This window comes from Drosophila mauritiana, chromosome X, assembly GCF_004382145.1.
Source record: "Drosophila mauritiana strain mau12 chromosome X, ASM438214v1, whole genome shotgun sequence".
Lineage (NCBI taxonomy): Eukaryota > Metazoa > Arthropoda > Insecta > Diptera > Drosophilidae > Drosophila > Drosophila mauritiana.
Window position 1 is genome coordinate 14,024,451 of NC_046672.1, and position 21,786 is coordinate 14,046,236.

At 44.7% G+C, this 21,786-nt stretch overlaps 3 protein-coding genes across 10 annotated transcripts; all 3 read left to right on the forward strand.

Annotated features, from left to right (window-relative positions):
- The first annotated feature begins 511 nt into the window (after positions 1-511).
- LOC117146800 lies at positions 512-3,269 on the forward strand. Of its 2 annotated transcripts, none has more exons than XM_033313340.1 (4): positions 512-801; positions 1,996-2,047; positions 2,379-2,524; positions 2,587-3,269. In XM_033313340.1, the coding sequence occupies exons 1-4, from the start codon at positions 595-597 to the stop codon at positions 3,133-3,135; spliced, it is 954 nt and encodes a 317-aa protein (XP_033169231.1). In that variant the 5' UTR covers positions 512-594; the 3' UTR covers positions 3,136-3,269. The 2 variants fall into 2 exon arrangements, with proteins under 2 accessions (XP_033169231.1, XP_033169233.1); XM_033313342.1 differs by lacking the exon at positions 512-801 and adding an exon at positions 1,075-1,188.
- Positions 3,270-4,629: 1,360 nt separating this feature from the next.
- Positions 4,630-15,551, forward strand: LOC117146784 (myosin heavy chain, cardiac muscle isoform). Of its 7 annotated transcripts, none has more exons than XM_033313313.1 (12): positions 4,630-5,041; positions 5,108-5,279; positions 5,507-6,091; positions 6,156-6,259; positions 6,331-6,438; positions 6,647-9,808; positions 10,313-11,230; positions 12,402-12,497; positions 12,551-12,876; positions 12,944-13,043; positions 13,418-13,690; positions 13,964-15,551. In XM_033313313.1, exons 1-12 carry the CDS (start codon positions 5,003-5,005, stop codon positions 15,200-15,202), a joined length of 7,122 nt encoding a protein of 2,373 aa, XP_033169204.1. In that variant the 5' UTR covers positions 4,630-5,002; the 3' UTR covers positions 15,203-15,551. The 7 variants fall into 7 exon arrangements, with proteins under 7 accessions (XP_033169204.1, XP_033169203.1, XP_033169202.1 ...); XM_033313312.1 differs by having other exon boundaries at positions 4,631-5,041; positions 6,647-8,849; positions 8,976-11,230; XM_033313311.1 differs by having other exon boundaries at positions 4,631-5,041; positions 6,647-11,230.
- A 2,558-nt stretch (positions 15,552-18,109) lies between these two features.
- LOC117146793 (tyrosine aminotransferase) lies at positions 18,110-21,778 on the forward strand. Its single transcript, XM_033313332.1, has 4 exons — positions 18,110-18,810; positions 20,398-20,912; positions 20,976-21,269; positions 21,336-21,778. Exons 1-4 carry the CDS (start codon positions 18,450-18,452, stop codon positions 21,681-21,683), a joined length of 1,518 nt encoding a protein of 505 aa, XP_033169223.1. The 5' UTR covers positions 18,110-18,449; the 3' UTR covers positions 21,684-21,778.
- Positions 21,779-21,786: the final 8 nt, after the last annotated feature.

Here is a 21,786-nt window from a genome sequence, read left to right on the forward strand (position 1 = left end):
CACAGAGAAATTCGAAAAAGTATTTACAAAACTATAATAATATTTATAGTAAAATTTAATTTATTTTTCATAAAATATGGATGAAAGACTAAATATATACAACAGTATTAAAAAAAAATGTTTTCTCCATACTTTCTGCCGCTCACTTGTATCGATAATCGTTTTTCAAAATAGCTGCGAATCTTTTGCATAAAAATAAACAATTTAATTGCTGCATATTTCGGTCGATGTGTGTATGCACACATACGCACATGCCTATATATATACGCATCAGATTCGATATGAACTTGGGGCACACACAGCCAGCCGAACAATTATTTACTGCAGTGTAAATAAACAACAAATAACAACAAATCGCCCGCAGAAATCGGACGAAGTCGCGAAAAAAATGGATCGAGGAGGTTTGGGCTCGTAACCACACAATTTCGCCTCTCACTCGATTTTTGATCGCCGCCCGGACGCGATCTTCACTTCAAGCAAATTGTGAAATTTTCGAAAATTTGAATACACTCCGCCAGAACCTCGATTGTTTTTTGCGGTCCGTTCAAACCGAACTAGTACGTAAGCCACTTATTCCGCCGCAGAGCCACGCCCATGTCCGCGACCGCCCCAAATCGCCAGCCGGTGCCGAAGTTTCCGGCCGCCATGCCGCGTGGAACGGGCACAGTGTGCTCCAATCCGGCGGTGCCCAAATCGCCGGATGCACTCACCTCCCTGGTGGCCCGGAAGAGCATTACGTCCATGTCGGAGGAGGAAATCATCCAAGAGAACCTCAACGAGATCCTCGACCTCAAGTCGCGCGTAAGTTCGAATTTGGGCGGTGATTTTGAAAAGTATCTTAAAGAGCGATAGAACGATGCAATATCCCAAATATGCCAAATTTACAAGGACACATGTATAAAAACCCAAGCATAATCATTAACTTTTCAGTACTCAATTAAAAATCGAACGACTGTGATCTTTTTCATTCATATATATATCACACATATATTACTGAATCGTTTAAAACTAAACAAAACTTGAACAATAACCATATGGACATTTCATGAGTGCTCTCGTTTTTTTTTTCCACCGTGTTGTGATTCATTGGAAACACCTTGATTTACGTGCACGTCATTACGAATGGATCACTGTGACTTCCAGATTTTCCTCAGCTTTTCCGAGATTTGCAGACGTCTCCCAAAGTTTGTACGACGCCATCGTTTGTGGCGCCATCATTATCGACGGAATTACTAGAATAGAATGTGTGCGACCATAAAACCCGAAATGTTCGTTTAGTTTCGCCTTAGATCTTTTTGCACATACAGTGGACCTTAAGAATGCATTTGCCATTTAATAGTTTTTTTTTCAGTTAACTGGAAAATATACAGCAAGTGCAAAAAATGACACTGGAAGAAGCGTGTTTCCAAAATCATTCACATTTGACATGCGTACGCATGATTTTTCGAAAATTTCCAAACCTATTTAATACAAATTGTATAAAATCAGGCACGCATTTTTCGATCAACAAATAGTCCCAGATACACAAACAAAATTCCCAAGCGTTTGTGTAAATCACGCCATTTTATGAAGTGTAAGATAATCAAATCGATATTAGGTTTCCATTTCGGAAACTTTTCTGCATTTTAATCCAATTGAATTGGCACCCAAATGCTTTAAGCATTTTTGGAATCTTATTTTTTAAATGCAAGGCACTTAACTGTTTGCTATTTGCAAAAAACTATCACTTGTTTCTTCTCATAATTTCTACTTTGCTTTTACCTAATTTCGCTGTATGTGGAAGACTATTGTTTTTATTTATTTTTTTGCCGTGTATAAACCTCTATATGCATGGAACGTGAAAATTATAAACAATTGTTTTTATGGCATCACTCACAAAAACGGAAAGAGAGCCAAACCAATAGCCCTGAAAAATTCTCAATCCGATTCTGGAACTGCATCCAGAAGTGATTGAATCGGTGACCCCGTTTCTCATATCCCCATATCCTTTTGCAGGAGGAGCGGAAAGCCAATGGACGCCTGGTGGCTGTGATCGTCTGTTTTCTGGGTAAGTTTTGGGATTTCAGTAATATTACAGTCAGGCCTGCCTAGCACAAACCAGCCAAGTGAAAAATATTCACCCATTCTCAGGAAAAAAACATTGGTTTTCAAAGGGTTTTTATCTCTTCAATAATTCTTACATCAAAAGAACTTTTAGATATATGAGAAAACCATTTTTAAAATCATTTTCGAATTCTTAACTAAACTAAAAACTAAAAACTGAACTAAAGTAGAGCACGCAAATCGAATTGCCACCGACTTTCGCGTGCTCATTTTGAATCGGTCGTTGTTAGCGAAGCACGACTGTACCACGAACTCAACCACATCCATCTCCACAGTGCTCTTCCTGGCCGTCTACCATGCCTGCGTCCGGAAGTCGGAGAACTCGCTGGCTGGCGTCCTGGTACCGGCGGGCATCATGCTCTCCTACGGCGCCTGGGTGGTCGTCCTGGCCAAGAGGGACAAGCACAGGCGAGCCATGTTTGTAGGACACATGAAAAGACCAGGAAAGCCAATGATGCTCAGCGATGCTCTTCCATTTTGCAGGAGCGGCACATCGAGGAGGTGACGCTGAAGAACAAGATCGAACTGGAGGAGAAGCATGCGCGCCACGCGAAGAAGGCGCAGTCGCATCATGGTCACTCCGGCACCGATTCCACGGGCAGTGCCTCCAGCTCGCTGCACTACGTGAACGAGCTGCTGCCCACCGGTGGCGGGGAGCATCGCAAGAAGCAGCGACGCCATCGCCACAAGGAGCGCTCCGTGGAGCGGGAGGATCACCATCAACGTACCCATCAGCGCCCGCATACGCCGGACGTCGGTGTACATCGTGGAGCGCCCAAGAGGCCCAGTTTCCGGCAGAAGCTCTTCGGCCAGACCATCGCCCATGTCAAGCTGGTGGAGGCCCAGAGCGACAGCACGGACTCCGCTGGCGGTTCGGGTCCGGGTACGAGACCAGTTCGCAGTACGGTCGCCAGTCCAGGTGGCCAGCCGACCGCTGCAGCCAAGCCCCATCCCGGCGAGAAACGCCAGCGGCTGCAGCGCCTGGACACGTTGCCACTGGCGCAGGTGGTGCGTGTCAGCTCGATTCCGTGAGATATAACCATCCAGTGGATGTGTGGTCGTATGGATGTACATATGCATGTGGAAGTGGAGTAGTTTTTTTTTTTTATTGGGGGCGGAGGGCCGACCTCGCCATTGTATCGACTAAATAAATGTATTATAAAAAATATAAACAGGAAATTCGCCTTTATAAATAGACGGCAATCAAAGGAAGGAAATGTTCCGATCTCCGTAACGAAATCAATGCTAAATACGTGAGAATTGTATTGTGCACATAGTTCAGTCCATCTGGCTTTCGAATATTTTGAAAATCTTGTGTTTACAGCTTGATTTAAGTAAGTTGTAAAACAAATTTATAGAATAGTTTAGTTCGAGATTTTTAGCAAGGTGTTTTTAAGTTGAAATTCAAGCAATTCAAGACTTTCCTTTCCCAATAGTTTTTGAAACTCCGATCGGTTTCGCCCCACCCGCCAACATATTGTTTATTCTGCCAACTTCCTTACGTTAAAATGTTATTATTTTTTTCGTTTTGCTTGTACAAATCACCTTCAGAAGTACATCAGCGGTGCATTTCCATTGTTTGTCCGAATTAATGGTGGCGTTGTTTTTAACGATCAGCACTATCCCTTGATTTTCGGCTTCCCTGTGCTCGTGGGAGTGGGTGGCAATTCCGGGCACATTGTTTTCGGTCATTGGTTATTGTTATTACAATTTAATAGTTTACATGTGGTGGGCCACACTCGGCCGCTATTGGCCACCGGATTTTGGAATTCCCCCCCAAAACAGAAGCCACTTGGTTGCTTGTTTACTTGGCAGGAGATTCGCATTGAAGAGCAGTGCCGCCATCTATGTGTGAGATTGGGGAAAACACAAAAGGCGGTTACAATTAATGACGCTTGTGTTGGGATTTGCTTAGTTTTTCAGCAAAGCGGGAATTAAACTAGTTTTCCTATACTTGGAAAATTAAATTAGATAATATATTTTAATATTTCAATTGAAAATATCAGTATTGTATTGGTATTAAAGCAACATGTTGTTGCAGTTGGAGCTGTTCTAGTCGTCTGAATCATGGGTGATGTCTGCAAAAATCCTACGGGCATCTGAGCTAGGCATGGTCATAACATCCGCGACCACCAGAACTTTAAGATTTTTTCGTTTATTTAAATTAATTCGCTTGTTTACCTTTTTCTGCTTATCTGCGGGAGACGTCGATAGTTATCGATGTTTATGTTGCGAGCTGTGTGGCACGGAGAAAACTCTGCCCAGAGAAAAGCCCGAACCAGCGGCACTGCCACTAAGGAAGGAAAGCAGTTCGTAATAAGGTAGATTGAATTATTTTTTAAATTTCATATGCAACGGGTGTTTCTGGAATTATGCAACAGGCCAAGGTGGAAACACAAGCCACTTCTTTCGCACTGATATCGATAGCAGAAACGCATCTAGTGGACGCCCCCTGTCTTGCCGCTGGAAAGTATCGATTGATCGATAACAATTCCCGAGCGCACTTCGCATGGCGTCGCGCTGCGGCATTTGAATTAAACGACGCGCCGAAACGAGAAGTTGTTGCCTTTTTCCGTGTCTAGTTACCTATGTTTTCGTTTGTCGAACTGTCAAAATTGCTTGTCGCCCTGTGGACTACAGTTTAGTCATTACATTTGCATTGTTCGTTCGGAGCAGTTGTGCTTCTGTTTGAAAAAAAAAAAAAAAAAAATATTTGGTTTTCTGTTTAATTGCATTTTCGGTCAAAACCCGTTTGTTTCGCGTACATTGTTTTGTGTGTTGTGCCGTGTTCTGGAAAATATCCGTTACTGGATGACAACAATGATAGTGTGATTGGTCTACGCATACATCAAGAATACATACACGGGCGCACACATATAAACACGCACACAAATTCGCAATGGACACGCGCAGCTGGCGCAAGGTCCTACTCCAGTGGGTAAGTGAATCTCGCATCGCGCATCAAACGCTGGGTATCATTTAGAGTAACCCAATCCTCCGGCAGATTGGCAAGTGCCAGTTCATCGAGCCGAACTACATTAGCTTGGAGCAGTCGGACCTGGACTCCTTCTTTTCGGTCTTCATTCGAAAGATCCAGGAGACGCAATCTGACAAGGGGAAGGAGCTGCAGGATCAGCCCACAAAACCAATCCCCCTTGTGCAGGAATTTCTAGCACGTAAGTTGACTTCCCTATTTTCTAGTTTATTGACGTTTCTCAAAAAAAAAAAAAAAATAATAATAATAAACAGCCAACTTGGAAAATTTGTATATTGAAAATATTAATATTAAAATGTTGACCTGTCATGGGATAGGGAAACATTAATACATAATGGGCCCTTAGTATGAGAATTTAGCGCATTCCCAGCTTGATGAGCCCACTAACTTGTACATTTTTCCATGCAGATAACTATCCCGAGTTCATTGTCCATCAAGATGACAAGGAGCAGCCTTTGGATTGCCTTTACGTTTACACGCTCTTGTTACATTATTCGTGCGTGAAGAAGCCCAGCTTGTTCTTTCACAACATCTGCAATAATCTGCCGGAGATGACGCAGACATGCATCGCATCCTTCTTTGGAGAGACCGTTGACAGGCTGTTGACGCGCGAATATCTAAGCCAGTCGATCGCCAACGTGGCAATTATTTACCAACAGGGGACTCAGACCTCAGTCAGCCCATGTCTTCCCAGCAGCAGCTTGAGTCCCGATCCGAGAAGCGATGATGCACAGTGTCCATCCACGCCCTCATCGTCATCGTCACAGCCGTCGAGCAGCACGCCACAGTTGCACAATCATCGCGAACGCCTTCGCCTACAGATGTCTGGCTCCGAAATGCCACCTCCTTCGACCCCGAAAACGGAGCTACTGGAGCAACGCACCAAGGAGCTGCGCGGTATTCGTGCCCAACTGGAGGTGGTGCGCTACGAGAAGACCGTGCTGGAGGAGCAGCAATTGGAGAAGGACGAGCTTATTAAAGTTCTCAGCAAAGGTTGGAATGCTCCGAATGCACGACTATCATAATACAAGTAATTTCATAATCGTTTGCATTTCAGAGAAAATGATGGCCAAGATGGAACTGGAAAGACTGAAGAACGTAAAGCTAAACGAAGAGCCGCATGATAACGAGAGCCACATCATGCCATATGAGTTCGAACATGTAGGTAGACCAGCATATGGTCACAGGTAGCGGGAGCTATAAACCAATAAAACTTTTAATCCTCATTTCAGATGAAGGGAAACCTTTTAAAGGAAATTGGTCTAAAGGAGAATCTCATCACTGAGATTACCGATAAGCTGCATGATTTGCGTGTCGAAAAGTCCGAGCTGTCGGAGAAGGTAAGCTACCTGTTCGGTTTTATAGGGACTATGCTATAAAGAAAATTCTGCCGGGATGTTTGCGAAAAACTAGCCTTTAAACGGTTCGCAACTTTTTAGATTACCTTTGTTTACACAATTTTATTTGCTGCATAATGCTTTCAAAATATATGCAATGTAATCTAATATATGTTATATATTGTTATATCTCTTTTCATACATTAAATAGCTGAATCTGGCAGGAAAACAATTGCTGGAGTATACGGATCGCATCCGATTGCTAGAAAGCCGTGTAGAAGAATTGACTCGTAGCGTATCGTCCAGGGACGATAGGATCTTCTTTCTGGAGCTCGATAACCAGGAATTGGATCAGTGTCTTAAAGAAGCCCGTGACGAGTTGAAGAACCGACGCGAGGTCTTAAACGCATCCTCGGATTTGCTAGACTGTTCGCTGTCGCCGAACACCACGCCCGAGAATTTGGCCAGTTCTGTGATTGACAAGCAGTTGCGCGAGAAGGAGCATGAGAATGCCGAGCTAAAGGAGAAGCTGCAGTATTTGCACACTTCACAGCGGGAGCTATGCCAGGCCCTTTCAAGTTTCCTCCAGAAGCACAATATCGATCACGAGTTTCCGGTGGAATGGACGTCGTCGTCCCTGTTGTCCACCATTTCTGCAATCGAAAGCACCTTTGTTAATACGGTGGAGAAGAGTACGCAAATGAAGAAGGAATGCGATGTTCAGGCTGTGTGTGTCGAAAAACTACTGGAGAAATGCAAGCTGTTATATCGATCGCTGGGATGCCAGCCACAAGAGCTAGATGCGTTCAAGGCCACAATAGCGGAGCCGATGGAGTCGGTTTTCGAATCGAGCCGTGAATGTGAAACCATTCTGGGTTGTTGTCATATGAGGGTAGTCGATATAGCATTGAAAAACAACCATCTGGAGTTAGACAACGAAAGGCTTAATGAAAACTGCGCTGAGCTTAAATCAATAATTGATCGCGGGGATCAACACCTGGCCGATATCAATCTGCAGCTAACCGAGAAGGAAAAGCAGATAAAAGATGTGGCCGCTGAAATCCAGGAGCTGCGCAAAAGGAATATAAACCTTGAAAATATGCTCAGCCAAATCGCAGATAAGGAAGCCAGTGCGGCAAGCCATGCACAGCGTTTGCAGCAGTGCGTCAAGCTTATGAGAGCCAAGTATGAAGTGTGCCGAAATGAACTAATTGCTAAGAACGCGGCCCAAGATGAGTTGGTCAGGATGATGGTTGTGCCAGACTGGGAGACCTTGCATGGGCGCGTACGCCAGCTGATCGATCTGGAGAGGAGGCATGTTGAACTTAACGAGATGTATAGAGGGATGTTGAAGGAATTGGATGAGCTCAGCGCTAAACATGACAAACTGACGCATTCCCATGTAGAGTTTGTAAAGAGAACGGAGATCGAATTGGAAAGGAAGAATGCACAGCTAATGGCATTCGAAAAGCATAACAATCATTTTGATTGTTTTCTGACCCGCATCTTTACTCTCTTAAGAAGTAGAAACGGTCCGAAATCCACGACTATGTGCTCAGCGAACACCTCCATTGAATCGATGCGTATTGAACAGCGATTTGAGAATATTGAAAAGTTAATTGAGGGGCAATTGCTTTCGGCTGATACTCTTAAGAAGGAGTTGGACGATCTTCGGGCGAAAAATGAAGAGCTCTCTACGGAGAACATCAATGCAATAATAAAGCGCAAGAAATTCGTGGATTCTCTGGAGGTCAACAGCGAAAAAGTCAAGCAATACATAACAGATCTAGAGAAAGAAGCTTTCAGCAAAAACGAAAAGGTAGCCCAGCTGGAAAATACTCTAAGCGAGGAGCAAAGCAATGCAAGACAATTGGCACTGAGGTTAGACATGGCGCAGCAGGAAGTAAATGACTACTATGTGGAAGCCACTAGGTTTATAAACACCGTTATGGATCGCATTCATGAAGATTTCAATGGCGAAAACCACCCCCAGACGCTGGGCAATTGTATGACCAAATTTTTACGAATTTTTGACCAGATGGAGGTGTGGTACGAGGACTCTTCGTCGTTGGTAGAAAAACTCCTGCATACTAGGGATGAATTGAAAAAGAAACTGAAGGCATCTGATGAGAAAATGGCCAAGGTAATGGAAACGTATGAAGAACAGATTAAAGCCCTTCAAGCTGAATGTGACATGGAGGCCAAGAAGAACGAGCATTTGGAGGCGAATCGGAATGCAGTAATGGATACTAAAGATCGGCGTTGCCAGAATTTTGATAAACAGGACAGCTCCACGGATGAGCTATTTAGTGTTCAGGGTAAGCTTCAGAAGGAACAGGAAATTACGGCTCAGCTCAAAGAGGACACACTCGAAAAACTGCAGGCAAAGCTGCAGGAAGGACAGCAGCTTGTAGATAGCCAGAAAGTGGAGCTGGACAAGGAGCGCAAAGAACTGGCTCAGGTTAAGTCTGCCTTTGAGACACAGATCAAACTATCAGATGATTTGCAGCGTGAAAAGGAATCTGCCCAGCAGCTTGTAGATAGCCAGAAAGTGGAGCTGGACAAGGAGCGCAAAGAACTGGCTCAGGTTAAGTCTGCTTTTGAGACACAGACCAAACTATCAGATGATTTGCAGCGTGAAAAGGAATCTGCCCAGCAGCTTGTAGATAACCTGAAAGTGGAGCTGGACAAGGGGCAGAAAGAACTGGCTCAGGTTAAGACTGCGTTTGAGGCACAGACCAAACTATCAGATGATTTGCAGCGTGAAAAGGAATCTGCCCAGCAGCTTGTAGATAACCTGAAAGTGGAGCTGGACAAGGGGCAGAAAGAACTGGCTCAGGTTAAGACTGCGTTTGAGGCACAGACCAAACTATCAGATGATTTGCAGCGTGAAAAGGAATCTGCCCAGCAGCTTGTAGATAACCTGAAAGTGGAGCTGGACAAGGAGCGCAAAGAACTGGCTCAGGTTAAGTCTGCCTTTGAGACACAGATCAAACTATCAGATGATTTGCAGCGTGAAAATGAATCTGCCCAGCGGCTTGTAGATAACCTGAAAGTGGAGCTGGACAAGGGGCAGAAAGAACTGGCTCAGGTTAAAACTGCGTTTGAGGCACAGACCAAACTATCAGATGATTTGCAGCGTGAAAAGGAATCTGCCCAGCAGCTTGTAGATAGCCAGAAAGTGGAGCTGGACAAGGAGCGCAAAGAACTGGCTCAGGTTAAGTCTGCCTTTGAGACACAGATCAAACTATCAGATGATTTGCAGCGTGAAAATGAATCTGCCCAGCGGCTTGTAGATAACCTGAAAGTGGAGCTGGACAAGGGGCAGAAAGAACTGGCTCAGGTTAAGACTGCGTTTGAGGCACAGACCAAAATATCAGATGATTTGCAGCGTGAAAAGGAATCTGCCCAGCAGCTTGTAGATAACCTGAAAGTGGAGCTGGACAAGGAGCGCAAAGAACTGGCTCAGGTTAAGTCTGCCTTTGAGACACAGATCAAACTATCACATGATTTGCAGCGTGAAAATGAATCTGCCCAGCGGCTTGTAGATAACCTGAAAGTGGAGCTGGACAAGGGGCAGAAAGAACTGGCTCAGGTTAAGTCTGCCTTTGAGACACAGACCAAACTATCAGATGATTTGCAGCGTGAAAAGGAATCTGCCCAGCAGCTTGTAGATAACCTGAAAGTAGAGCTGGACAAGGAGCGCAAAGAACTGGCTCAGGTTAAGTCTGCCTTTGAGACACAGATCAAACTATCAGATGATTTGCAGCGTGAAAAGGAATCTGCCCAGCAGCTTGTAGATAACCTGAAAGTGGAGCTGGACAAGGGGCAGAAAGAACTGGCTCAGGTTAAGACTGCGTTTGAGGCACAGACCAAACTATCAGATGATTTGCAGCGTGAAAAGGAATCTGCACAGCGAGAGATCTTCCTGGTCAAGGAGCGATTGAGGAAGGAAAAGCGTGAGTTCGAGGTGGAATTGGCCACCCTTGAAGACATGATCGAAACATTGGAGGAGGGCCGTACTCAGATGGAAGCGGAGCGTGCGGCTGCCTACGAACGAATCAATCAGTTGGAGGCCCGTTGCCAAGAAAATAATAACGCGAACAGTGAATTGCAAGTGCAAACCTTTAAGCTCGAGTGCTTGCAGCATCAGCTAAAATCCGAGGTGGGTAGCTGCAACTCGTTGGTGGAAGACCTTAACCGAAAGCTGGCAGATAATGTCAGTAAGTTGGATGACGCGCAGAGTCGCCTGAAGACTGAAATCGACGAGCATAACCAGGTCAAGGAACAATTAGCCCACATCGCCGATATACCTGAGGTAGTCGAACTGCGGAATTGCTTGGAAGCGGTGACTGCCCAGCGTGAAGAGGCCCAGGAAAAACTGGCTGTGGTCACCAGCCTTTTAGGCAGATCTAACCAGGAGAAACTCAAGATGGAGGAGAAGGCTTGTGAAGTTGGGAATAAAAATGCCGAGTTGTTGGAACTCGTCGAATTCTATAGGTATCGTGTGGAAGCTATTGAACGGCTGCTTCTCGCTTCCAACCAAGAGTTGGAAGAACTAAAAACCAACCAGGCGGAGGGTGCGAGAGATCTTGGCGACACATACAGCACATCTGATGGACGCCAAACGGAGACGGATCAGGATAAGGAGAGAAACAACAAGCTAGCGCTAGACTGCAAGATATTGCAGGCCAAGTATCGCGATGCCAAGGATGAGATTAAGCGCTGCGAGAAGAAGATAAAGGACCAGCGTCTTGAGATGGAGGGAAAACTGGAAAAGATGAAAAACAAGATGGTGAGTCGCTGCGAACTACTAGTACGAGATTCCAAAGAACCGAAACTACTGGTTTCCATAAAATGGCATGGTCGCGAGGTGTCATCACTGTCATCCTTAATCGCATGAAGTGTGCCACCAAGTTCAAATTGGTGTCCATCGTCATGCTCATTTGGTACTTGGCTGTCTGCGGATGACAGAACCTAGAGATGTGATCCTATCCCAGCACCATGCCATTTTTTTTATTGCTTTTGCTTGTGCATGTTTATGTCGTTGTTTCGTTTTACTAACTAGTTTTGAATTGGGACGTAGCTGATGTTATATGTGCAGTGTAAACTATTAAACTGTAGCTCCTATTAGGTATTCAAACTATATGTATAGCCAATGTCAAATCTTGTCCGTTTGAAACTGCGAAAATGCGAAAATGCATACGTTTCAGAAGTTTTGAAAATAATTAAATTAAAATTTGATTTAGCAATTGCATCAATCACATCGGCCATAACCGTGCTGCATCACCAATTACTGAACCCAAGCAGATCCTAGTTAGATTTTCAAATTTGCTTTAGCGATTGCGGCTAACTAGACTTATTTAATTCACTTTTCCTTATCATTGAACTAAAAATGCTTTATCTTTCCATCCCACCTTCACCCAATCTCCCCCTACGAAAATCACTCAACGAAAATCACAATTGCGGTCGGTCCGAAAACTGTATATGTACTATGTACATTGTGAAGGGCGGCACCAAGAAAAGGTCACGCCGTCGACGATGGCCCAAATCAATGCTGCGTTTTATTGGCCTAATTTGTATATTAGCTTTTACTTTGTATTTCATTCTGTACTTAAATGACATCGATGTCATCCTACGGGCGCGCAGACCTGTCATTTATTAGGGCCACATATGTCTTGGTAGACTTTGTTATTAGCTTTTTACATTTTGTGATATGTACTGAGTCATATTTGATAAATTAGCGATGTGTATTACCAAGAATGTGTTTGTGTTTTTTTTTTTTTTGTATTATTATTTGTATTGTCGTCAATGTCCTCACTGCTGTTTCTCGCTCATTTTCGTCCTTTGAAATGCGTGCCGCCCGAAACCCACACGCGCACCTTCACTTGAATATACACTGCCCTAACTCGTCCACGTTCACCCACACGCACACGGACACTTGACACAACACCATCCAACTGTAGCGTTCCTTGTATACGGCGGAGGTGACGCGCATGAAGGAGAAGCAGGAACGGGATGCGGCCAAAAGCGCGTCGGAGCTGGAGGCACTCACCGCCCAGGTAGATATGATCGCAGCTTGCGGAGTTACGTTATTAATTCCATTTACTTTCAGAATGCCAAATACGAAGAGCATACACGCAAGCTGTCCACCCAGATTGTTCGGTTGAACGAGAAGATCCTGGAGCAGCAGAAGCAGCATGCGATCATTAGCACCAAACTTCGTCACCTGCAGATGCAGCCCATCATCAGCGAAACGAAACCATCCAGCACAACGCTCACCGTTTCGTCCAGTTCGTCGGCGCCGAACGATGACTGGCAGCCCTTCAAGCGGCCCAATGTACCGTCCTCCAATCTGGCTATGGAAGATGAAGAGGGCGAGGTCTTTAACAACACTTACCTGACGGATCTCAAATTGGGCCGTGTGCCGGCAGACATGACGTAAGCGCAATGGGTCTTCTTGATTTCTATGCTCAAAATTAATGTGCCATTTTTTTTCCCCTTGCAGAGCCGAGGAGCTTATTTATCGGAATTCGTTGCAACCGCCGCATCTGAAGAGCACTTATGCTGCCCAGTATGATTTGGGCAGCCAGGACGAAGATCTCAAAGTAAGCGTTAGCAGTTCTCCGATATCCACTGCCATATACGCCGGCAGTAGTGGCAGCAGCAACAGCAGCATCATCCATAAGACCAGACACGGCACAAACACCACACCGTTGAAGGCACAGCAGGCAGCTAAGTGGGCACGCATTTTGCGTCGCCCATAGAACCATTAATCTTAATCCTTAACTAGACACCGAGTGAGCTTTTGTCCACGTTACGTTTGCAGTTAGAAGTGTCTGTTGTGTCTAGAAATTGCTGTGTGCTCGTCTTATCAGTGCCTTGTTGTATATATATATTTGTCACAATAATCCAGTTGCTGTCCAAGAACTTCGTTGTCTTCAGATTCAATCCGTATTTATGCTGTTTGTATTCTTTGCAGGACGGACCCCACAGTCTGGATGACAGCATGAGTGCTTTGCTGAGCTCATCGAGCACCGGAACGCGCAAGAAATCCATGGGCACCCACTACAAACGACCTGGACCGCCTACGCCGAGCAAGAACGGCGGTCGTTTGTCGTTCGGTAGTTCGGAGCCGCCACGCGAGATTCTTCGTGAATTCGGCGACCATAACAATACCTCCAAGACGCCGGCGCGCTTCAAGTTCCTGACGCAGCGATTCAGCGTTGGCAGCAGCGGTTTACCCCGGGACGAGGTAAGTACTGTGAAGATTGTTATGTTGGATGTGCGTGCCCATGTGACACTGAACTTTCGGAGCATCTTTTAAATTGCCTCGATGACGTTCATCAGTGTCATTGGTGAATAGAGTAGTCTAAAGCTGTAGTCAAAGGTGGTTTATTGGGAACGTAAAATGTGCTTGCTTCCGTGCTTTGTTTGTGTCTTCGTCCTCGTGCTGTTCCCATGTTGTCATCGTTTGTGGCTCCAGTGCAGCTGGCAACTGATCAAATACGCCTGGCCTATCCCACAGCTGCCGCGGCGCAAGCGGCCGAATCTTCTGACCGGAACACACCGGCGTAGGCTGCGTCATGCGGTGGACATATTTTGTACATCAACGCCCCGCAAAAGCCGCTCCTACTACGATCAGCAGCGTCTGATCGGCGCCAGTGATGCGGAAAAATCAGAGGCTGTTGAAACCGAAGACGAAGTGATCGAAGTGGAGCCCGATGCTGTGCCAGAGTTGGAGCCTCTAGAAGACGCCGACCAAGAGGGCACTCCGCATCTGTCCACTGCAGCATTGTTGGCCCTGACCAAAGGCAACACCCGGCGTCTTACTGGTACAACTAAACCGAAAAAAAGACGCGTTTCATTGTCCAATCATGGCAACATTTTTGCCAAGAGCCGGCCAGCGTCGTTCGTAGCCGGGAAAAGGGTGCAGCTGCGCCGGAAGTTGCGCCGTGATCGGATGATGGGCCGCTTCGATGAGGCCCGTCACCTGGATCAGGTGCGCCTATCACACTCTGTTCAGGCGCCTGAGTCGCCCGAAAATAACAATTACAGTCTGCACAATCGCAATGAGGAGGAGCACCTGCCCAGTGAGATCCTGATGGGCAAAACGGTAGTGCTGGTGGGCAAGAGCCGAGTGAGTCCGGTCGTGTCCACCACCTTCAACGTGGAGGAGCGCAGCGGGACTTCGCTGCTGCAACAACAATTTGAGCACGAAAACTGTGTCACCTGGGCAACGCATGGTAGCGAAAGTGTGATGATGGAGGAGACCCAGAACGACTGGTACTTCGAGCAGCTGTGCCAGGAGACGGAATCCACGGCACCCTTCCAGCTGCAGCCGCTGGAATACAAGCCGCTTGATGAGGAGCCAGCTGAGCCAAAACTCACACAACTGGTGGCCGCCTCTTGCAGCAATATCACAGCGAATAGCTGTGCCACCAACATGACCGGCGCCTCATCCTGTACCGTCTATTCGATGGGCAGTGTGCACATGCAGCCGCTGCCGCAGATCAATATCACCTATGTCCAGCAACCACCGGACTCGCAACAGCGCAGGCCAGCGCGCCATCGCTCGTTAATGGCTCAGTGCAGGCGGTTCCTACGCCATCTGAGTCTCGGCGAGCGATTGGTCATGGGCTTTGCATTGCTGGTCATGGTGGGGCTGTCCTTGCATCTGGCGGACAAGCTGGTGCTGGTGATCAGTGGCATCTTGTCGGGAATGGGGCTCGTCTTCCTCACCTATTCGTGCCCCGGGCGCAACTAGAAGCGCCAACCAAAGCAATGGGAATCGCACTAATCTGGCTGATGATCTATGATATATGTATGTTCGTTATGTGTAACCATGTCCACTTATTCCTTTACAGAACTCGCCGCCCAAGCGACGCCTCAGCAACATGTTCAAGCGCAAGTAGGCGTGGTCGCAGTCGCAGTCTTACACATATATTCCCATTCGTGTACATCAATCGGAACTTGAATTCTTGACTTATTATTTATGTAATCATTTTTTTTTGTACATCAGGACGTAGAGTTTAGTTTAAGTATGCATATGTTGCAATGGTACAATATCGAGGGCGAACATAATAATGCAAATAAAATTGTATGTACATATTGTAGAACTGCTTACTTTGTGTTCTTTTTTATAACTTGTAGATTAGAGAAATCAGTGTTCTGCTCACTGAGCGAAAAAGTGTAATTTGATTACTTACTCGATCAGCCAGCGAAACGTTCGATTTGTCTTGGTTTCCTGTTCCATATTGTTAGGCAGAAAACCTGAAAGGTTTTGGCTTGAATTTCATATATAATATAAAAATATAAAAAGAGGTATCCACCAAGATGCTTAAGAAATTACACAGTGATGGGATTGTCACAGCAACTCGGTTCTCCACAATGGAGGAGGGGGCGTGACCAGCTGTGACTGCGAGTGGACAGAAAAAAGAAGTTCAAGAAAACCTGCTCCAAACGAGGTGAGCAGGAGGCTCGCTCCACCGACTGACCAGCTGACTTATCCACTGACTAACCGACTAGCCTGTTATGATGCAATGGCAAGGTTAGCGCGAAAACATATTTTTGTTTATCGTGTTAAGTAAAAGGCCACTTAGTGTAAATGCTGAGTAAACAACAAACATCTAGAACAGTGAAAATACGAAGAATATTTGCATAATTGCCAGGAATTTGCAATAACAATTAGCTGGCTTCAAAAGATAATTATCCATATGTTTTGGCTGTAAGTTTTAAAAAGATGTAAAGTTGGATAGATTTGAATCAGTGAATATTGGGGTTTTTAATATTGATCACGGTTTTTATTTCATCATTTATTTCACTATAAGCAACTAATTTTTGTGAAAATAAATTTTATTGACGTGGTAAAATTCTAATCCGATTAGAGCCATATATATGCATATTGCTGATGCTGCTATATCTATATTGCTATATTTATATGTTTTCAGCTGAAAAAATGTAAGCAGCCTGATACTTGAAATATAAAATAGAAGAATGCCTTAATTCGAATCACCTTGCGTTCGTGACACTAATCCAATTTCAAGTCAAAATAAATCGTTGTATACGACACCACATTGTTCTGCTTCGAAGAATCTCCTTTTGTCAGGGTCTGTTTTTGTGAGTTCTTGCGTCAGATGGCTTAAGATCTTGTTTCTATAGATATACCCAAATTAGCAAGCAACCTATTCCTGTCCGGGGATCAGAGCCAAAATGACCGGAATCCCCGCGCCGGGAGTCCGAGAAATTGCGTTGTCATCGTCAACAGGTGTGCTTGGCCAGTTTATCTAGCCGATCTAGTTGATCGGGTTCAGATGCAGATATATCCTATAGTCGCTTATGCATATGCAATTATGCAAATCGATGGGATTACATCAATGGACTTGGTATCGCAGTGCATTCCACGTTTGTCCAGATGTGCATTTTGCGGACACTTTCTAATTAATTGTTAAATGCGCCGTGAGTTTTTTTTATTTTCCCACTATCTTTTTTTAAAGTTTGTTGTTTTGCGACCTTAAACAGATTTTTTATGGAAGCTACTTTAGTTTTGATATCTGCTTTCACCTTTCAAAAGATTAAATCCTTAAGTCAGAATTAAAAATGCTTGTGAGTTGTTATTTAATTGTTTAAAAACCTCATAAAGTAAAGCAACTTAAATAGACAGAAAAAAGAGCACAAACTCTTATTTAAATTATATTAACTTGGCGTGTAAATATTTTTATAAACGTAGCAATTATCTTGTGCGGAAAAATAGATTTGTTGCCATCAACAAGATTTGCAATTTGTTTATAACTCATTTTTTTTATTATAAATTTGTGCTGCCCCACTAGCTGAGTAACGGGTATGTGATAGTTGTTCTCTTTTGTATTAAAGTAAAATTAAGGCAGAAACAATTTAAAATAACTTATTTATTTATATGTATTAATTATATGCATTATCACAAAAGGCATGAAAATATTGGATTTATGGTAACTTTCTTGTATTCTATTCATCATTTTTGTGGGAAGATTATACAGTAATAGGTAGCAAATAGTAGAATTTTTCCGAAAGTTCGAGCTCAGCCAGTTATTAGTGACTCGGATCGATGACCGCTGAGATCGGAGAACAGGAAAATCTTACAGATACATAGTGTCTAGCCAACTATATGGGTTGACTGGCACGTGGCTTAGTGGGTGGAAAGGTGGTCGGTTGGATGGATCGACCGCTCGATATGCATTAATGGTAATGGTTTTGGTTGGTTGGTTGGTTGGGTTGGATGGTCGGTTGGTCGGTTGGTGTTTCAAATTGGCCCAAGATGTTATAGACAACTTTGGCGCATTTCAATAAATATCGATGCGATGCGGCGGCGGCGGCGCCTGTTGTTGTTTATATCAAATCAAATCAAATCGAATCGAATCGAACTAAAATCTGGTTCCGAGTATGAATATGATTTCGAACCGGCGGGTATTCAAATCAGTCGACGCCCCCTATGTTGTTGTTATTTCAGTCTTTCGATCGGCCCTCTCGGCTCGAACCGAAGCCAAAGTCAGGCGCGTGATAACCGGCGACGTGTGAGTGTGTGGGCTATATACCCAGATACGCGTACACCTATATGTATATGGATGTCTATATGGAGAGCCTATATAGCAACCGACTAAACGGAGTCCGCCAGAGGCGATAAAAGCACCAAGATATCGCCGAAGTAGATCAGTTTAGCACAGAATTCGCAAACGACTCGAAAGTACAAGCCCATATCAAACGGTCCGAGTATCCAAAGGGGATCCTACGCATACAAGAACCGTCCGTCCAACACAGTGGCTGCCCAAAGATCGCAGCTCTAATGCTCGTCTGGAACGATAAACAGGATACCAATTTTACATTCATTTGAGCAGAGTGCTCCATTTGCCACAAATCGGTCCGGAGACACCGTCGTAACCAAAAATATTACCAAGATTTGTTTGTGCTTTTTTGTTTTTGTTTGGTTTGGCTATTCGATTTTCTTTCGTTGAATTGGGAAAAGGGCCGGCCTGGTGATAATGCCCAGCAGTTTTGCCAACGAGAGTCAGTTCCGATACCAGAGCAGCCGCAGTCGGGCCAGCTGCCCAAGCCGGAGTCCCAGCGAGCCGGAATCCCCGGCGCCGGTGACGCCCAACTGCGATGTAGTCGACCAGGCGCTGGCCGAGCTGCAGCTCCAATCGCAGGAGATTCGCAAGCAACAGGACCTGGTGGCCACCACCACCACTGCCACGAGCAGCAGCAGCAGCAGCCGGAAGCGATCCGGATGGGAGATTAAGAGCTCCAAGTTATCCCTTAACACGCACAATCGCATCCGGAACATTGTCGAGTCGCTGAAGATCAAGCCGAATCCGGAGAAGCCCATGATACCGCTGTCCATTGGTGAGCACCATAAATATCTAATAACTAATATATACATATATATATATATATATCTAGAGAGTAAATGGAAAGTTATATAATTTTATATTTAATGTAAAGATTCATTTTAAATATTTAAAGTTCATATCTCAAACTTTCTAGTTCCTAAAACCGATTTTCGATGATTTTATTGTAAAATTCTAATAAGGCCTTTTATATAAACCTTAAAAATATTCTTAATATTAGTTTACGCTATCTGCAAGTTACTGATTCTAGAATTTCCTTTGACGCAGAGCTTATGTGTTTTAAAAATCGACCTTAAATCTTTTCCCCTTCAGAATTCTCAGAAGTATGCTATGCATTTAGCATGTATGTATAATGTATAATTACATTATCAGGATTTCGGCTTTTATTTACCACATTTATTTAATAGTGTCTAATTAGATAATCAATGACTTAAACTATCCAAAATTCGCCAATTGTAGAAAGATACTTAAGTGCTAACTATCCAGTTTCGTGGGAAACCTGCTCCTCATTTCACCATATCCCCATAACATCTCTGACGTTTATGCTACAAGTTTTTGGGCCAAATTTGAATATTTCAGATGTGCGATCTCTTTTGCTCTTGCCGTTTTTATATATATATATAATATTTTTTTATTTTTTTGGCCGCTGACTTGGCACAAACCCGATAAAACTAGCTTTATGCGCTCAATGAATTCGGTTTCATTGTGAACTAAAGCGATCCATTGATCATACAAACCCACAAAATCGGGCCAATCAGAGATCGGTGCTACGGCTATTATGCTCATAAGTCGGTATATAAGTTGGGACATTGGACTTTCCTGAAATGGTAGAGCTCAATGGGAATTCATTCGGGCTTTCTGGCTTTGGAAATTTACATAGAAGCTAATTTGGTCGATTGTCGCGAGTTTCTAAATTTGTGCTAAAATATGCCAGATACCAGATATATAAAATCTGTAAAGCTGTTGTTGTTTCGATTGTTTTTCTTGTTCTTGTATATATTTTAATTGTTTTTGTTTTTAGTAATATCGTATTATTTTTGTAGCGAGGCACGCGCACTGTATTTGTGTTTTGTGGGGCATTTGCATAAAATGTAGTTCCACCTGTTTGACAAAGTCGAGAATCCAATCGAATCGAATCCAAATCGAATCGAATCGAATGGAATCGAACTCGGGATCTGAGCCAGATTATACTGCTGCTGCTTGTTTACCCATGGGAATCGGGAATCGAAGCTAGCCGGAAACGAACGAGTTAGCCATTGACCCAATGCAATCAGAGATTCGGATGCGAAGTCACCTGATTTTTATTTTGAACACCATTTTGCATTCCGCTTCCAAAAATAAATGCATTTAATCCAATAAATTAGGCAATTCACTGATGGAATATTTTCTGTATTATTTTGTTAGCTTAAAGTTTATTCTATAACCTCGAGACATTTGCAACCAGAAAATGTATATATATTCTTTATCTGTACGTCTCTACTTTTCCCGAAAATCTTCTTTTTATTACAATTGGTATATAGGGATCAATATTTTTGAAATATTTATTTTAAATGCATTTTGGAACATTTCTTTCCTCAACCAGGTGATCCCACAACCTTTGGCAATCTAAAAGCCGCCGATGAGACGATGAAGGCGGTGCTGCATTCCCTGGAGAGCGGCAAGTACAATGGGTATGCCAGCACCCAGGGTCACGAGATAGCCCGCAAGGCGGTGGCCAAGTACAGTGCCCACCAGCGTCCCGACGGAGAGATCGATGCCAACGAGGTGGTGCTCTGCAGCGGCTGCTCCTCCGCCTTGGAGTACTGCATCCTGGCGCTGGCGGATCGTGGTCAGAATGTGCTGGTGCCGCGACCGGGCTTCTGTTTGTACTACACGCTGTCCCTGGGCTTGGATATCGAGGTGCGCTACTACGACCTCCTGCCCGATCAGCAGTGGCGCGCCGATCTCGTCCAGCTGGAGAGCCTGATCGATGAGAACACCGCCGCCCTGCTGATCAACAATCCGAGCAATCCCTGTGGCAGCGTCTTCGATGAGAAGCATCTGCGCGAGCTGATCGCCATCTGCGAACGCAACTATCTGCCCATCATTGCCGATGAGGTGAGTAACCCGTATATGGAGCCCATATGAAATGGATTTCATCTGCCTTTGCTTTCTTTGCAGATCTACGAGCACTTTGTGTTCCCCGGCTCCAAGCACTTGGCCGTGAGCAGCCTGACCACGGAGGTTCCAGTTCTCTCCTGCGGCGGCTTGACCAAACGCTTCCTGGTTCCCGGTTGGCGGATGGGCTGGATCATCGTGCACGATCGAAAGGATCGTTTGCGCGATGCCATTGTCGGTCTAAAGAACATGTGTGGTCGCATTCTGGGCTCCAACACCATCATCCAGGGTGCCCTGCCCGATATCCTGACCAAGACACCGCAGTCTTACTTTGACGGCGTGATTGACGTGCTCCACGTAAGTTTATCATTTAGATTTAACAGCTTAATTGATAATTATTATACGCTTTTTTTTCTATTACAGTCGAATGCCATGCTGGCCTACAAGATGCTGAAACAGGTGCGTGGCCTCGATCCCGTGATGCCCAATGGAGCCATGTACATGATGATCGGCGTGAGCATCGAACGCTTCCCGGAATTCAAGGACGACACCCACTTTGTCCAGGAGATGGTGAACGAGCAGAGTGTCTTCTGCCTGCCGGGCAGCTGCTTTGAGTACCCGGGATACGTGCGGATCGTACTCACCGTGCCCGGGGCGATGATCGAGGAGGCGTGCTCCAGGATTGCCGAGTTCTGCGATCGCCACTACAAGAAGGAGTCGCGCAATTTCATTGAGCACGGACTGCTGGACTGCGATGATCTGGCCTTCTGAGCTGGGAGCAAAACATTTATTAGACATTCTAGACTACAATTTTTATCAAGTGTACATAAGTGTATGTATAATATATATATCAATCATTTTAACTATCCAATAT

Coding starts and splice junctions, on each gene's coding strand:
- LOC117146800 (XM_033313340.1), top strand. CDS start 595: ATGTCCGCGACCGCCCCAAATCGCCAGCCGGTGCCGAAGTTTCCGGCC. Junction 2,048..2,378: donor TGTGATCGTCTGTTTTCTGG/GTAAGTTTTGGG, acceptor CCATCTCCACAG/TGCTCTTCCTGGCCGTCTAC. Junction 2,525..2,586: donor AGCACAGGCGAGCCATGTTT/GTAGGACACATG, acceptor TCCATTTTGCAG/GAGCGGCACATCGAGGAGGT.
- LOC117146784 (XM_033313311.1), top strand. CDS start 5,003: ATGGACACGCGCAGCTGGCGCAAGGTCCTACTCCAGTGG. Junction 6,092..6,155: donor TATTAAAGTTCTCAGCAAAG/GTTGGAATGCTC, acceptor TTTGCATTTCAG/AGAAAATGATGGCCAAGATG. Junction 6,260..6,330: donor TGCCATATGAGTTCGAACAT/GTAGGTAGACCA, acceptor TCCTCATTTCAG/ATGAAGGGAAACCTTTTAAA.
- LOC117146793 (XM_033313332.1), top strand. CDS start 18,450: ATGCCCAGCAGTTTTGCCAACGAGAGTCAGTTCCGATACCAGAGCAGC. Junction 20,913..20,975: donor TGCCCATCATTGCCGATGAG/GTGAGTAACCCG, acceptor CTTTCTTTGCAG/ATCTACGAGCACTTTGTGTT. Junction 21,270..21,335: donor GCGTGATTGACGTGCTCCAC/GTAAGTTTATCA, acceptor TTTCTATTACAG/TCGAATGCCATGCTGGCCTA.